The 17780-nt window shown below is 35.0% G+C and overlaps 1 protein-coding gene across 2 annotated transcripts in view; it reads left to right on the top strand.

Annotated features, from left to right (window-relative positions):
- LOC126744719 (microtubule-associated protein futsch-like) overlaps window positions 1-17665 on the top strand; it is a 96707-nt gene extending 79042 nt beyond the window's left edge. For both annotated transcript variants that reach the window (XM_050452257.1, XM_050452256.1), the window contains exons 19-21: window positions 2822-3380; window positions 8134-8615; window positions 14418-17665. In XM_050452257.1, the coding sequence (XP_050308214.1) occupies window positions 2822-3380; window positions 8134-8615; window positions 14418-14876 (1500 nt within the window). In that variant the 3' untranslated portion in view covers window positions 14877-17665. The remainder of the gene's footprint in view (window positions 1-2821; window positions 3381-8133; window positions 8616-14417) is intronic.
- The last annotated feature ends 115 nt before the right edge of the window (window positions 17666-17780 follow it).

Raw genomic sequence — 17780 nt, 5'->3', positions numbered from 1 at the left:
GTTTAAACATTTTATTAAGTAAAACACGTGTCATAAAAACACCACGATTATCAAGTTAACTAACAAGTGACGTCACACTGGTGTTTAGCCGTGCATTTTATGCAAAAAGTAATATAACTTATTTATCGAAAAAGATATCAAAAAACGTTTTCTGTTTTGTTTTTGTTATCGGATAGGCTATTGGGAAAAAATCTTTTAAATTTTTTATTCAAGAACCCCATTGCAGAATATTGCGTTAAATATTACTTTGTGTTTCTTTTTTGTATAGAAAACGCAAAGCACCCTTTTCCCCCTGATCACATGTTGAACTCAAACAAAATTGGTTTTTACTGATTCTACTCTTTCTATGATCTAAGGTTTGACTGCATACGTATCGCAAGGCTTAAACAACAAATAGTTTAAACATTTTATTAAGTAAAACACGTGTCATAAAAACACCACGATTATCAAGTTAACTAACAAGTGACGTCACGCTGGTGTTTTGCAGTGCATTTTACGCAAAAAGTAATATAACTTATTTATCGAAAAACGGTTTTCTGTTTTGTTTTTGTTATCGGATAGGCTATTGGGAAAAAACTTTTAAATTTTCTATTCTTAAAGAAAAATGAGCTGAACTGCGACAACTTAATCTTAAGTCTAATAATAATAATAACATTCCATTGGCTTTATCTGAAGCTCTCAATGAAATAAATTATTTTTTTAATCAATCAAACTCTACATGCCCTTTAGACAATACCTCGATTCAGTTCTACAAACCCATGTTAAGGAAGGGATCACAAGTAATCTCAACTTTGAACCGGTGACCGAGGCTGACGTAACTAAAATAGTGTTTGACATTAAAAGTAAGGCAGTTGGTAGTGATTTAATTAACTCTGTTTTGATTCAACTATGTTGCCCTCATATCATTCCTTACATTAGTCATATTATTAACGTATGCATTGAAACTGCTTACTTTCCACATTGCTGGAAACATGCTTACGTAATTCCTTTGCCTAAGGTCCCTAAGCCTACCGATCTGCGTCACTTTCGTTCTATAAGCATTCTTCCTGCGCTATCAAAGATTTTCGAGAAAATAATTGAGAAACAAATTAGGTCATTTACTTGTAAATTTAATGTTATTCCTCCCAAGCAATCTGGTTTTTGTCTGGGTTTTGGGTGTTGGTTATTAGTGCTCTTCTCTTGCTAGATTATAGAAAGGCATTGATATGTTAAATCATCATGTTCTTATAGCAATCCTTCATTTTATTGGATTTAGTATGATGTCTTCGGACCGTCTCCATGTTAGTACTGGAGTGCCGCAGGGAATATGGAGACCACTTCTCTATACAATCTATACATTCAACTTTATTAATGACCTTAATTTTTGTAACTACCACTTTTATGCGGATGACACTCAATTATATTATTAATTTTTTCCAAATGAACTAGATGATGCTAATGAGCGCATAAATTTTGACCTAAAGAGTATCGCATTAACTGCGAAACACCAACTAAAAATTAACCCTTTAAAGTCGAAATTCATCTTATTTGGTAATGATGTCTCAAGAAAAGCCATCCAAGAACGCTTGAATCTCCAAATCGACAATGTTGTTATTCCTTGTGTGACCCATGCGAAAAGTTTAGGTTTGGATATTGACAGCGATTTGCGGTTCCGGAATCACATCACTCAAAAGTTAAAAAATGCCTATTCAACGCTTCGCCTTATTTACCCTAGTCGTCATTTTCTGTAAAAGGACATAAAAATGTCGTTTTGCGATTCTCTAGTGCTAGGCCACTTTAATCATTGTGACGTTGTTTACGGGCCATGTCTTGATAATTTTGAAGCAAGACGTATTCAAAAAGTTCAAAATTTATGTTTACGTATAATTTATGGAATCCGTAGGCATGAACATAATATTACACCTTTTTTACGCAGTGCAAAGTGGCTAAATATGTACAATCGTAGAAAGCTGCACACAAATGTTTTTTGTTTTAAAATTCTTAAAACTAAAACATTTATTTAGGACGCTTGAATTTAGGGTAGATGTGCGCGGTCGTCCTCTGCGTTATAATCATAGAGTTTCTATTCATAGGTATCGTAAAGAAATCTTTAAAAGACCTTTTTCACATACTGCTGCCAAAGCTATAAATTTATTACCGCAAACGTTACTTGGTTTTTCCTTAGTTACTTTTAAAAGAAACTTTAAAAAACTTTAAATCCGTGAACAAATGGGCGACTAGCTAAAGTTGGTAGCTGACCTTGACTTTTGTGTTTATAGCGATATATATTATTTCAAATTATATTGGCCGTTGATATAGTCCTTACTCTCATGTCACTTTTCACATTTGTTTTACTTCTTAACTTTTACTTTAATTTTTTTTTTCCTAATTATTTTACATTAATTATAAAAATTTAAAGTGTCATATGTATTGTTGCCCAATTTTGAGGGTTTGTAATTAAATATAAATTGTAATACCAAGCAGTATACTTATATATTTTCCTATTGGAATGATTTTTTGTGTTCTGGAATTCTAGGCACTTTGGAGTATTTTAAAATTTAAGTTAAGTTAGAAAGTAGGCGCTTACAAGCTGAATATTAGTTTAATACTTACTTTTCGGCTTAAGTAGTACCCTAACTCTTTTGTTATAGGGCGTCTGAGAAGCCTTTCAGGACAATTACATTTTTTTCTTTAATTTTAGATACATTATCTTAAGCAAATTTGTGAAAATGCATATTTTGTCCTAATAAACACTATTATTATTATTATTATTATTATTATTATCCCCTGAAACTATTGCAGAATATTGCCTTAAATATGACTTTGTGTTTGTTTTTTGTAGAGAAAACGCGAAGCCATCATAAAATGCCGAGCCAAACGCATGGAAAAACTCGCCCGTATAGCCGAACAAAAAAAGAAACGATTAGAGCAGGTGGCCCAACAAAGAGAGGCGAGAAATCGTAAAGAAGAAGCGGAGAAATCGTTGCAAAGCCGTGCGACAAAACGTTACGGCCGCTACGGAGAGCCGAAACCTCAAATCTCTTTGATAGACGAGCCGGTACAAGAAGTAGAGGGAACCATAAAAAGCCGTAAAGGACTGTTCGATCCTTTAACGGAGAAGATAAATATCTGCCAACCGATTGGCGTTGACGAGGATGACGCCGCAGAGAAGACTCTAGAGAGGCATCTGACTAAGGCGAAGTTTTCTGCGCCAGAGGCTGACACTGCAGATAATTCACCTAAAAAAGTCAAAAGTTTGGCCGCCGAAGATGTGGTGATGCTTGACGAGGACACTAGAATGAGCGCGGACTTTAGGCAGTCGGCACCCAGTACTCCGGCGAAACAAACTAGTAACCCTTCGGATATTGTTGAGGATTCTCAAGGTAGTTTGGGAACTGAAGGTACGTAAATATGAAACAAAATTTTCTTATGGTGACACAGCATCACCAGACTTAATATTTTAAAAGTTGTATCTAAAGGCCAAAATGTCTAAAGGTTCTAAAAAGTTACAAAAGCTTACCTCTGTACGACATAACAATAATAAATTAATTAAAATACTGATTAGGAAAAAATTACGAAGACGATCATTCACACAACTGACTAGGCTCAGTTTTAGCAACGCCTCCTAAAGAACAAAGGCGTCAGCATCGTACTATGCATTAATTAAATAGTGGACAAAAATTGACATTAGACATATTCCTGAGGCCAAAATAAGCCGATTTAAAACTACTTACCTTAGTCCTAAGTTGCTTCGTTTCTTTAAATGGTGTTAAATTAAAATCCATTTTATTTATTTTTTTAACATTTTGCGACATACCTAAGGGTTTTTGGGTATGAGAAACTCAAAAATGAACATCTTTTTTCTGTGGCCGATAGAGGGAGCTTGTTAAAATGTTAGACTAATTGAAACTCCTTGTTAGCAATTAAACTAAAGTCTATTAGGAACGTTTGATGGTGATTACAGAAAATAAATAAATGATCACATAACAAAAGTATTCTTCTTAAACTAAATACCAGTAATAAAAGGGAGCTACTACAGTACAGAAGCGTAAAAGCATGAAAACTTACAGTCCCGAATATTATCTTATAACACTATTCGCGCCATCTGTTACGCGTAGCTCAAAGCCTAATATATTCACATAATTTGAATATTAAATAATCATATACAGAGATCATAAAAGTATAATAATATTCTTAACCATTCTCCAAGTCCATAGCTCCTTTCCAATTTTTCGCTTCAGAAGACAATAGAGTCTCTTCAAAAGTTAAAGGAGTCATTGCATTACAATAATTTACGCAAATTGTTTGATAGACATAGTTTTCATTCTTGTTTGGTTTTGGGATTCTTTTTGATTTTCTTAATAGTGTACCCTCAGATGTACCATTAAGTTCATGTACATAAGGTGGACACGGGTCAACAATAATACCTTTTTCACAAGCAAATGTACAAATTTTCGAATTTATATATTCTGTTCCGTTATCACACCTAATCCTTTTAACCTTTTTATTAGAAATGTTTTCAACCTGATTAATATATTCAGCTAGACACTCAAAAACTTGATCTTTACTTTTAATACAGAAAACTTTAATCAATTTACTATAATCAGCAATGATGCTTAAAAAATACTTCTCCCCATTACTTCCAACAGTTATGAGGTCCATTTAAATCAGTATGAATTATTTCAAGAATATCATTGGCTTTAGTTCTGTTATTCTGAAAAGGTAAGTTATGCATCTTATTTTCAATACAGATTGCACATTTCATAAAGTTACATTCAAGATTTTCAGGTAAATTCTCTAACATATTATTTTTACAAACCTTACTTAAAGAATTAAAGTTTATATGCCCTAATATTCTGTGCCATTTTTCCTTAAGAGATATTTCATTTTTAGGTTCAATTTTACAAGTAATTACATTGGCATTGATTTCGTTTTTAACCAACAAGCATTTTTTAAACTCCAGAAACTTACATAGCCGGGTCTTCCAATTTCCATAATCCACACCATCAAATATCGGTATAACAACATCATCACATTTCATAAGGGACATCTTAAAAGTAGGACTTGGTTCACACTTTATTTCTCCAGAAAAATACGTTCACTAAACGTTTACAAGCGCAGACAACCACTTCACATTTTACGTATTACAAAATCACTAAACCACGGACTGCTACCATGTTAAAATATTAGACTAATTGAAACTCCTTGTTAGCAATTAAACTAAAGTCTATTAGGAACGTTTGATGGTGATTACAGAAAATAAATAAATGATCACATAACAAAAGTATTCTTCTTAAACTAAATACCAGTAATAAAAGGGAGCTACTACAGTACAGAAGCGTAAAAGCATGAAAACTTACAGTCCCAAATATTAAATTATAACACTATTCGTACCATCTGTTACGCGTAGCTCAAAGCCTAATATATTCACATAATTTAAATATTAAATAATCACATACAGAGATCATAAAAGTATAATAATATTCTAGATACTTAACAGAGCTCCACAATGCACTGGTGATGGTATAAAATGGCCATAACTAAAGTGTGGTTTTTATTTTTTTTTGTAAAGGAAACAATTTCCCTAACGTTTTTGAGTAAAAAATGCACTCTGGTTAGAACCCGCTAAAATTAACCGTTACCAAGATATTTCGTGTTTTAATCTTTAATGCGGCACCGGAATTACAAAAATTTTCGGTATCACCCATATGTTCGGAAGAAAAAAAATTGTTTGATTTGGTACGATAAGTGTTTCAGTAGGAATTTGCTAGTGCGAAGGTGTTTTAAGCTTGTTAGTAAAAATTAAATTTCTAATTTGTTAAAATGGCTGAAAGATACAGTTTCGCAGAAATGACAGATATAAGTTTTTGGGTATTGTGAAGGAAATAGCCAGGAAAGTGTTAGGGTAATATGGGCAATGATTTCCAAATCGGCGTATACCAAATCATCAAACATTTGCTGCTATTGAGAGATGCCTTGCTAACACTACCAAACCGGTAATGTTACTCCTGTAACTGTCAGATGGAGAAACAAATTTTGGAAAGAATCCATGAAGATCCTACATTAAGCACCAGGCGCTTAGTTTAGAAATAGGAGCATCTAAGGATGTGGTTGAAAGAACAGCTGCTTTAGCCATACCACATGCAAAAAGTACAAGACCTTTTGCCTACGGATTTTGAACAACGTTTGGGCTTCTGTCAATTTGTCAATGAAAACAGACAACAAAATTGAAATTTTGCTAAGCAAATTTTGTTTACAGATGAAGCATGCTTTACGAGAAATGGTGTAACTAAGTTTCATAATGAATATATTTAGGCTGATCCTGATATATTAGGAGAATCCCAATGCCACTAAAATAACTCATTTTCACCATGAGTTTAGGTCAATATGTGGGGCGGGAATCATTGGGAATTTTATAATAGGTCTTGTAATTTTACCGCCAATATCCCATTTCAGATTTTGTAGTGGTGGTGGCTCCCTTTACAGGGAACGGTGTGACTACATGTCTGTTTATTTGAATATACACTTGTGGCCAAAAAAATAAAAGTGCATATCAAATTTCAGATCAAACTGAATTAGCTTCCCTATATGCTGGAATTTGCAAATAAAATACTACGCATTTTCTTCCAGCATTTAATCTGTTTACTTGGTAAAATTTATAAATAAACCAACATTGCCTTATTTTTTAAAAGGAAGTTTTTTTCATTATTGTTTAAAAATCTGACAAAAAAATAAGAGTATTTTTATATTGTAACTATTTGGTCTCTGTTTATTCAGATAAAAGATTTGTTTGTGATATTTTCCATAAATACAAGACAGTTTCAACAAGATCGTTGCATCGCGTTGGTAAATATGGGTCGCGCAAAACATTGTAACCCCATTGAAGAAAGGCGCCTAATGTTGCAACTGAGGAGTCAAAATAAATAAATCCTATGCATTTATTGCAAATGTGCTTAAAAGATCACCTTGTGAAATCTCCAAAGTTTTAAAAACACAAAACAGAACGGAAAATGTTCCTGAAAATCGAGGCCATCCAAGAAAAACCACACGGAAGACTGTTAAGCTTATTGTACGCGAACTCAGTAAACAACCTTTTTCCACATGCACCTCTATAAAACTAGAAATTTAAGTCTAAGTATGAGCACTAGGACGATAAGAAGACATTTGCAAGACCAAAAATTATATGGTCGAGTGGCCAGAAAAGTCCTATTTCTAAGCAAAAAGAATATAAAACAACGACTGGCATTTACTAAGAATAATTTTAATAAAAATGTTCAAAGAAATTGCTGCAACATTCTTTTTAGTGATGAGACGAAGATCAACTTATTCGGATCAGATGGGAGAATATTCGTTAGAAGGAGGAAGAATGAAGAACATAATCCTAGGAACACAATAAGCACAGGTTAAACACGGAGGTGGAAATATCAAACTGTGGGACTATTTTTCCTACAATGGAGTAGGTTGCATATTTTGGATTAAAAGGACCATGACAAAAGAAATTTATTTGGATATCTTGGATAGAGTCATTATACCATATGCCGAAAAAAAACATGCCCATAAGGTGGGTTTATCAACAAGATAACGACCCTAAACATACGGCACGGATTGTTAAACAATGGTTTACACAAAATAGGGTTTCAGTTCTGGAATGGTGGTCACAATCGCCTGACCTTAACCCTATTGAAAACCTTTGGAAGGAGCTGAGAAACCGAGTAGCTTGTAAAAACACAACAAATAAGCAAAATTTATGGAAGGAAATTCAGGAAGCTTGATATTCCATCCCAGTTGAAACATGCCAAACGCAGCCATTCTCAAGAATAAAGGTTATTCTACCAAGTACTGACTCGCTTATCTAATGCTGTCGTTTGTTTTGCGGTATATTGTAATTATAATTTTTTATGGCCATTTTTGGAAAATACTCTACTACTATTTTTTTGTCCATCATAAAACGTGTAAGAAATAAATTATTTATTTATAATTACAAATTAAACTGGCAAAGAATAACGTGTATTTATTTTTTTATCACTGAGAGCGTATGTAGTACAAATATGAATTCGTTATTGTTTTTTTCTCTATTTCTCTATTCAAATAAAACCAGACACTCTTATTTGTTTGGCCACCACTGTACTTACCGCTAACTCTCAAATATTTCAGGTGGCAAATCGAGGAGCTCCAAAGGTCCCAAAATGGACGTGTTCCAGGACCTGGAACAGTCTTTTACCGCCGACCAGTTGGCCGAATACTCCTGGAAAGGACAGGGACCTTTTATGATACAGGAGCAAGTCAGTCACTTTCTGGGCATTAAATCGTTTAAAAGAAAATACCCTAATATACCGAGACGACCAGTCGACATGCAGGAGCGGGATTATCTGAAAGAAAACGCTATGGTGACCGAAGCCCAATGCGACTTGGGTCTGACCGCCGTGATCGCCCAAGATATCTTGGATATAATGTATAGCGACTTTCAAGATAAATATGAAGAGTATTGCCGCAGCCAGAGGGAGAAGCAAGCGCGGGAATTGGCGAAAAAACAAAAGGCTTTGAGTATGACGGTGTTGAAGCCTGGATTCGATAAGCTGGATCTTTTGGAGCAAGCTATTCAGTCTGCGGCTTCCTGGAATCAGCAATTGAATAAGGTAATATTTTTTTAAAGTTCACATGTACAAGGTGTCCAAATAGGGTATCAGCACTTTATTTGTGCATTTAATCTCAGACGTGGCAACGCCGAGTCAAAATGTAAACGGGTTCAAGGAATGCCAGTTGTAATGAAGCCGTTTACCGGAGAGCAACGCGCTTTTTGTGTACGCGCATTTTACCAAAACAATAATTCAATCGTGACAGCACGCCGTCTATATCGCGCTCATTACCAATTACATGATATTCAATTATCACCTAGCCCTGATGTTATTAGAAAATGGATCAGAATGTTTGAAGCTACTGGATCCACAATGAAAATTCATAATTCAGGCCGCCCACGAATCGTAAGAAGTGCAGAAAACATGGAACGAGTACGTCAATCAGTCAGAGAGAATCCAACCTCAAGTCAGACGACTACTCTCGAAAAATCATCTCTACATAACATTTTGACCAAAGACTTGCATCTGCATGCATAATTATAAGATAATGCAGGAATTAAAATCAAGGGATTACAATACACGGTTAGAATTTGTCAATAAAATGATAGAACGATTCGTCAATTTCAGTAACATTTTATTCAGTGATGACGCTAATTTTCATGTAAATGGCCACGTAAATAAGCAAAATTGCAGGTACTGGTCTAACGTTAAAATCCTCGCAGAAAACACGAACGTCCACTGCATAACCCCAAAGTGGTCGTATGGGCTGCTATGTCTGCTTGATGGCATAATTGAGTCGTATTTTTTTGAAGATCAAAATGGACGGGCACTTACCATTAATACGGAGCGGTATTGTGCAATGTTACAAGATTTTCTTGCACTATCTCTCCGACAGTTTCAAGGTTTTAACTTAGAAACCTGGTTTCAGTAGGATGGTGCGACATGCCATACGTCAAATCGGGCAATTGAAGCTGTTCAACAAATATTCCCCAATAAAGTCGTTTCAAGAAGAGGCAATATTAACTGGCCTCCTAGGAGCCCGGACCTGTCGCCACTTGATTATTTCTTATGGGGTTACCTCAAAAGTAAGGTCTACGAGAATAATCCGGCTGATATAAATCAATTAAAGCAAAATATCCAGGAGCAAATAAGATTAATATCAAGGGAAATGCGTGAAAGGGTTATCAATAATCTTCGTTCTCGATTTGAAGAGTGCATACAGCGCAACGGACACCATTTAGACAACATTGTTTTTGGTTCATAAATTTCCATTGACTGTACATTAATTTGCTATAAATAAATGATCATAGAAATATGGTGTATTTGGTTTATGCAAACATCACATTGCTAATACCTTGGACACCTTGTATAATAATTAAAGTTTTCATTATCGATAAGAATAATACAACTCAAAAGCGTTGTAAAAGTATACTGATTTAAAGTAACTTAGTTTTTATTTAGTTCATGTACAACCGGTACTATCAAAATGTTTTTGTTTGTCCAATTGCCCTACTACATAGCCAAACCATTAATTTAAGTAAAATATATATTGTTGTGACGAGTTCATAATTATTTGTTGCGTATTACGTCACTATATCAGTAATATCAATTTAGAAAATACCATAATAAATATGCCCTTAAGACCTATAGTTAGTAGCATAAATTCACCTACACTCACCCCCTCGAAAAATCTCTTTTAAATATTTTATCTTCATACAGTAATAATTCTGATTTATACATTAAAAACTCACAACACTTTTTAGAAAAACTTTTACAATTTTACAATTTCTTTTTAATAAAGGCTGTAGAATTAACTATGGAAACGTCGGTTCAAATTAGGTTTTCTTATTCAATAAATAGGTTGTTACTTCTTTCAAAAAAATGTAATTTAGGTAAGATATTGAAAAAAAGAAATAAGCTCAGAGATCGATAGATGATAAAACCTCATCTTCTTGGTATATAAAAAATCTGTTATACCTCAAGTAAGTTATGTATTTAAGAATTATTGGGCTTAGATCGAGTTAAAAATATAACGAAAGGTATAGTTAATGATTTAAGTTCATATGGTGTCCTCCTTCAAATGGTCAAAAATGCTAGAGTATATACAGGGGCCATAAAAAAGTAGTTTGAGATAGGACGCCGATGGTCGGAGGTGCACCGTTTCCAAAATACAGGGTGTTGAAATTTTTCAAAATAATCATTTTTTTTCCTCTGTATTAAAAATGCTTGTAGCGATTTAAATGAAATTTTTTGAAAAGTTTGAATGATAGGTGGTGAGGCAACTTTTTGAGCAATTGTAGGTGATTTGCTTTGGCTAGGGACGGACTTGCAGCACATGTATGGTAACTTTTTTATAAAAAAAAAAGTCACTGTTCGAAATTTTTTGTTTATTTTTAATAAAACACATCCTTTGCATGTTTGCGCTCCGACGCACCGTTTTCGTACATAAAAGTAAAATCTATTCAATGATTCTTCAGAACTTTTGTCACAACAAAAAGTTTAATATCATTACAATAAAAAATAAATAATTTAACTAAATAATAAACAATTCAAACCAAATGCTCAAAGGATCCTCCGTGCATTTCCACATATTTTCTACACATGTTAACCCAAGATGCCCGTACCCAAGCAAAGACAATTAATTAATTAATTTATTTACTACTAAATTAGTAATAATAATAAGTGACTTTTTTATTACTGTCACTTATTTTTCTCTTGTTTAGGTTATCGCCTTGACATTATTTTCAATTGAATGGGTGATTAGAAAAATGAAAACATTCCAAAAATATGGCGAATTGAAGTGAGATAGCAATTTTTTGAATATTTGTATTTTCTATCCGCTGAGCGCAAAAACGATCGAAGATCGCCGGCCGCCTTCATATAAAAACATTGTCGTTGAACGGGAAAAGGATATTACTGGAATATTATCGTTTATCCACGCACACCTTCGGAGTCAGCAACAGCGGGAGTTCAGTTTGTTTTGCGATTTCATCAAGTAAACAGTGTTGTTTAGATGTTGTTGAAAAGTGTTTTAAGTGTTGTTTAAAAAGTGAATATTATTTAACATTGACCTGTCGTGAATATTAAAGTTATTTAGAATTTAATAGTTTGGTATTTAGTGGGTAAGTCCGTATGTAGTTATTGTTGAATAGAAATATTAAATTTTGATATTTGTTTATAGAAATGTCGGATTCGGACTATTCGGAGGAAGAACCCGCAAACTTGGGCGCGAAAGCTTAATAAAAAATTACACACAAAAGAAAGGGAAAAATTGGCAACACAGGAAGGAGCAGAGTTTGTTACACATAAAGGTAAACTAGTTAATGCTAAAGTAACCGGGCCAGATTGCACCTGTCGTAAGAAATGTATGGCGGATTTTATATTTGAAAAAAAACGTTCAATCATCGAACTCGTTGATAGTGGAAGACCAAAAAATGAAAAAGATACATACCTAATCGGATTGATAGAAAGACATGATGTCGTTAGACATCGTCCTGTGTCAGCAGGAGCTAGACAGTTTTCTTCTTTTCTTTCAATTATTTTGCTATGAAAGGTGCGTGCAGAGTTGAAATTTTCCGCAATGCTTATATAAGTTTACATGGTCTCCCCAACAAAGCCGTACAACGCTTAACTAAAATAGTTGAAACCAAAATTTTACCAGTTGATATGAGAGGAAGACATGGAAATCGTGCAAATAAACTTGATGTCACGATTGTCGCCAAAATTGAAGATCACATACGATCATTTCCGAAAAAAGAGTCTCATTATTCTTCTAAGTTAACTATCTACTTAGATGCGAGCTTGAGTGTAACTAAGATGTATGAGCTCTTCATCAATGAAAATCCGGATTTTAAAAATATCGTAAAGTATGAATATTGTCGACGTTTGCTCAACCTGTGAAGATTTGAATGTAAAAATAAAGTCAACAGCTCTTAATGAAACAGCAAAAAGATGCGCAGTTGCAGAACTTATGATTCATAGAAGACGAGCATCTAAATTTTATAAGAAACTCCAAGAAATCAAAGAGACCTGTAAGGAAAGAAGTCACGTTGGAGCAATAGTCTTTGATTATATGCAAAACCTTCCCCTTCCTTTAATGCCAGTTCAGGAAATGTTTTATTTACGTAAACTCTGGTATTACGTTTTTAATGTCCATAGCCTTGGCAACGATATATCCATGTTCTATACACATACAGAGAGTGATGCTCAGAGAGGCCCCAATGAAGTCAGTACGTCGGTTTTGGACTTTATTGCCAATGATATTCCTGAAGAAGTAAAAAATCTTGCATGTCTTTAGTGATGCATGTGCAGGTCAAAACCGCAATCATACTTTAACCAGGTTGTTTACTGCACTGACCATGAATAATAGATTTCAAGAAATTCATCAGTATTTTCCAATCCGGGGCCACAGTTTTCTGCATTGTGACAGAAACTTTTTAGTTATTAAGCGCTCTTTAAAAAAATTCGATAGGATTTATTCTCCTGATCAATACAACGAAATCATTACGTCTTCCAAGAAAAAGAACAATAATAAGTTCCAAGTAAACGGCTAACAAATGCCGATATGCTGGATTTTAAAGGCTGGTGGCCGCAATATTTTAAAAAGACTGTCAAAGATGTTGGAAAAAAACAGTCCTTTACCATAAGTAAATACAGGCATTTAATATATACCCAAACAATGAAAGGCTATATCAAGGCTTCTGAATTCATTGATGGTTTTACCTATGGTCTCTTTAATATGAAAAAATAAGACAATATAAACCTTCTTAATTCGAAAGCATACAATGGCAAAATTCCTATCAACTCCAAGAAGCTAGAAGATGTTTCTAAAATAATACATTATATACCAAATGAATACGATGATATACTCACAAATCCCACAACAAATAGAGACCACACTGACCCAGAAGACTGAAAGGGATATGAATGTCACTTGTTTCAAGTTTGTGTCACGTTTGTTTCTTAAATAAAAATTAGTTCTTTATAAATGCCCTTTTTTATTTTCTTTTACTCGCGTTTTTATTTTGAGTGGAAAAAGGATAAGATTTTTGTACTTCAAATATCAATAACGACTTACCTAATAGGCATGGACCGTTAGTACTTTGGCATTAAATGTACCTTGTCAAAGTACACAATTGTCCAATAGGTATATTTTTAGTAAAACTAGCAAAACAGTTTTTTTTTATTTTCCAAAATTAAGGTTCACAGGAATGTTATCCTTTTTCCAATCCCTCATTCAATTGGGTATTGTATTATTATTTATTTTATGGAGATTACCATGAAAAACTTGATAAAATTTTCGGGAGAAACTAATAAAATAAAGAAACCAGGTAGGGATTTTATTCTTTTGCACTAAAACGATGCGTCGAAGCACAGGGTCGTGTTTTGTGAAAAATACACAAAATGTTCAGACAATTAAAAAAAAAAACAGTACCAGCGTACCTGTTTTTACATGTGCAGCAAGTCCGTCCCTGGACAAGTCAAATTACCTGCAATTCCTCAAAAAGTTACTTTACCAACTATCATTTAAAACTTAAAAATTCCTTTAAATCGCTTAAAGGGTTTTAAATACAGAGCGACAAAGCCGATTGTTTTGAAAAATGTCAACAGCTTGTATTTTGGAAACCGGATACTTCCGAGCATCGATGTTCTATCTCAAACTACTTTTTTATGGTTCCTGTACATACTGCAGCATTTTTGACCATTTGAAAGGGGACACTGTGTATACTGAAATAGTGACGTAATACCCAACAAAATAGCTATTAATTCATCAATATTTTGCTATTAATAGTTTTCCTACATTCCGTCGATGGATTTCCCAGAGATGCATTATTAATTTTCTAATATATTTCCCTTATTTAGTCTCGTCGTGAAGAAAGACGCACCCACATGGACCTACAAACCTTCACCATCCACTACCCAAAATCGAAAATGAAAGTGGTAAACACCCCCAAAATAGGACACTACCCGGTCGCATTAGTGCCCGGACAATTCACCGACTATTATCACGAATACACTCCCACAGAACTAAACAATCTGCCTCTTAACACGATGTGTTACGACGAAATCAAACCGTATGTCGAGTCGGAATGTTCAGCGAGTAGTTCTGACTCGGGATCCGAGCCGGATTCCGACTCGTCCAGTTCGTATTCGAGCTGCGACGACAAGGACTGTAAAGATTGTCAGAGGGAAGACGGGACCGAAGGCAACGACACCAAGGAAACCGACTCGGACGTCGTGTTTATCGATAACGATGCGAGCAGCAGCGATTCGGTGGTTTTAGTGAGCGTTACTGCGCCACCTGCGGCCGTCAGTGCCTGACCAGGAATGTCTTCTTTTAATTTTCGGCTTACAAAGTCTTAGTAGATAGATTTTTCGTATTATTCCTCGTTACTTTTTTTCCACAAGGTATTTTGTAGTTATTTTGCATGTACAGTGGCGGTCAAAAGTATGAAAACCTTTCAAATATCTTCATTATAGTAAAATGGTAACCGGGGGTTCCAGAGATGGTAATCCTTAAAGGACTGATTCTTTTGCGTGAATAAATATTTATCTGGCCTCCTATGCAATTTTGGTTAAACAGGCCACGTGGGGCACACTTGTTTTGATTTACATTCAAAAACACATTTGGTGTAGTCAGTTTTATTGGCACTCAACAATAACATCATTAATAAAGAAAAATCATTAATGTTTTGTCGAATTGAATCGACTTGCACCAAAAATCGCCGCACAACTCGTCGTTTTCAAATATCTGGTCCTGATTTGAAAGCTTATTTTCCCAAATTTTTCTATCTGAAATGATTCCGGAGATTCTCAACTGGATTCAGATCCGGTTCGTGAGAAGGCTACTCAATTAAAGTGACAGATTATTCAGCAAGATCATTTACAAGGAGAGGTTTCTGCTTAAGGAGATCTTGTTGGAATATCATACGGAGAGGCTGTGAAATTTGGTTATACCGACATTAAAGGAAACTGGTAATTTCGTTGCTATATCCAAAAACATAATAGTTAAAACAAAAAGTAAATAGTACTAGTACTAGGTATACAGGGTGTCAATTTGAAAAGGTACCACTCACATTTTGATTGCTTATTCTGAACTCGTTTTGTACCTGCAATGCTATGCAGCAGACGTAAATAACACGTGACATCAAGTTAAGAAGTTTTCTTTAAGGTCTCTAACCTCCTTTTGCTATAACCCGTAAAATTATTACAGGAAATTATTACAGCCGAATCTATCGTTATTGTCGTCATTATAGCCGCGTAATTTATCGTACAAAATAAGGGTTTTCCAATAAGGGCGGGTCGATGTTGAAATGGAATAAAACAAGCTGTATCTGAGATATTAACAAAATAATTTTTTTTATTTGAAAGGCCAACTTATGCCATTATGTATGGAATATGACATCATTCAAATGTCCGCCGCGGCTTCTCACGGTGACTTGGATTCGAGTGGTCCAATTTTCAATTACTCTGCTGCATAGATCCGGCTGAATTTGAGCGATGGCCTGGGTTATGTTGACTTTCAGGGCATCGGTGGATTGCGGCTTATTGGCATAGACCTGGGACTTTAGAAAACCCCACAAGAAAAAGTCTAGCGGGGTCAAATCGCAAGACCTTGGTGGCCAATTTACGTCACCTCTCCGAGAGATAACCCTGCCCTCAAATCGTTGACGCAGAATGTCCATCGTGTCGTTCGCTGTGTGGCACATAGCGCCGTCCTGCTGGAACCACATGTCGTCTATGTCCATAATGTTCAATTCGGGCCAAAAGAAATTGGTTATCATTGATCGGTACCGCTCCCCGTTGACAGTGATGGCCTCACCGACATTGTTTTGAAAGAAGTACGGACCAATGACGCCGCCGGCCCAAAATCCGCACCAAACCGTGACTTTTTGTGGATGCATTACCACCTGGTGAATCTCGCATGGGTTGGTGTCGTCCCATATACGGCAATTTTGTTTGTTAACGAAGCCATTCATCCAAAAATCTGCCTCGTCACTAAAGATGATTTTTCGGCCAAAATTAGGGTCAACTTCCAAACATTCTGAAGCCCAGTCAGCGAACAAACGGCGTTCTCTATGGTCATTAACTTTAAGCTCCTGGGTCAGTTGGATCTTGTATGGGTGCAGGCCCAAGTCCCGACGCAAAATTCGCCAAGTTGAAGTCTGCGAAAGGTTAAGTTCTTGTGCACGGCGAGGAATCGACTGCCTCGGGTTCTCCTGAACACTTTCACGGACAGCGGCGATGTTCTGGACTGATCTGGCGTTCCTTTGACGTATGGGAGTTGGTTGATTGTTTAGCGAACCAGTCATCTCAAATTTGGCCACCAAACGTTGAAGAGTTGACTTTGAAGGGTCACCGCGCCTACCGTATACTGGACGCAAGGCACGCAATGTTTGCACTAATGAACACTCGTTTTGATAATAAACTTTTATCATTTGGACGTGCTGCTCAATCGTGTAACTTGTCATGATGATTTGGCATCAGTAACTGAATAATAAACAACAGATTTGACAGATGCGACCAAAACAACATGGCCGCCACAAACAGTCAACATCGGCCCGCCTTATTTGAAAAACCCTTTATATAGTGAAATCAAGAAATTGGCAAATTATGTCGTTATAACCCAGTCATCATCACATCCGAAGTTGCTATTAACGAAATGAACTTGACTTAATTATAGATATTTTATTGAATTAAATTTATTTAATTTAAATTCAATGAGTTTATTATTCACGTTGAATATACTACTAGATGCTTCAGATTTTTAAAGAATCAAAGAGTGCTTATAGTAAGCCTCAATCCATTTGTAACTAATTAATGCTTTTAATGTTACTAACCTGCAAGTTTTTATTATTAAGAGCGTTTGCAGTCCTTGTAGTTTTACAGCAATAATAAAGAATAAGTAGTTTCATACTTTCGGCTATCATTGTACATACAAATGTTATTTGTCCCAACACAACGCCCATATTTTGGTCGGATAATTTCTTTAAATTAGCGTTAGATTGTATACGTTGTAAAAGTATTTATACCCCCTTAAGTTTAAGATGATTATTTTTTATATATATATTTTTTTTGTATATAATACATTTCTATTTGATAATACTGTACATGTTTGTCTTACTTCTATTAATTTAAAAATCATTACATAAAACATTTATAATAACATGATTAATATCGTTGCGACAACTTTACTGTTATATCTTAAGACACTTAGTGGACACA

This window comes from Anthonomus grandis, chromosome 14 (genome assembly GCF_022605725.1).
Source record: "Anthonomus grandis grandis chromosome 14, icAntGran1.3, whole genome shotgun sequence".
NCBI lineage: Eukaryota > Metazoa > Arthropoda > Insecta > Coleoptera > Curculionidae > Anthonomus > Anthonomus grandis.
This window is presented reverse-complemented; position numbering and strand designations above follow the sequence as displayed.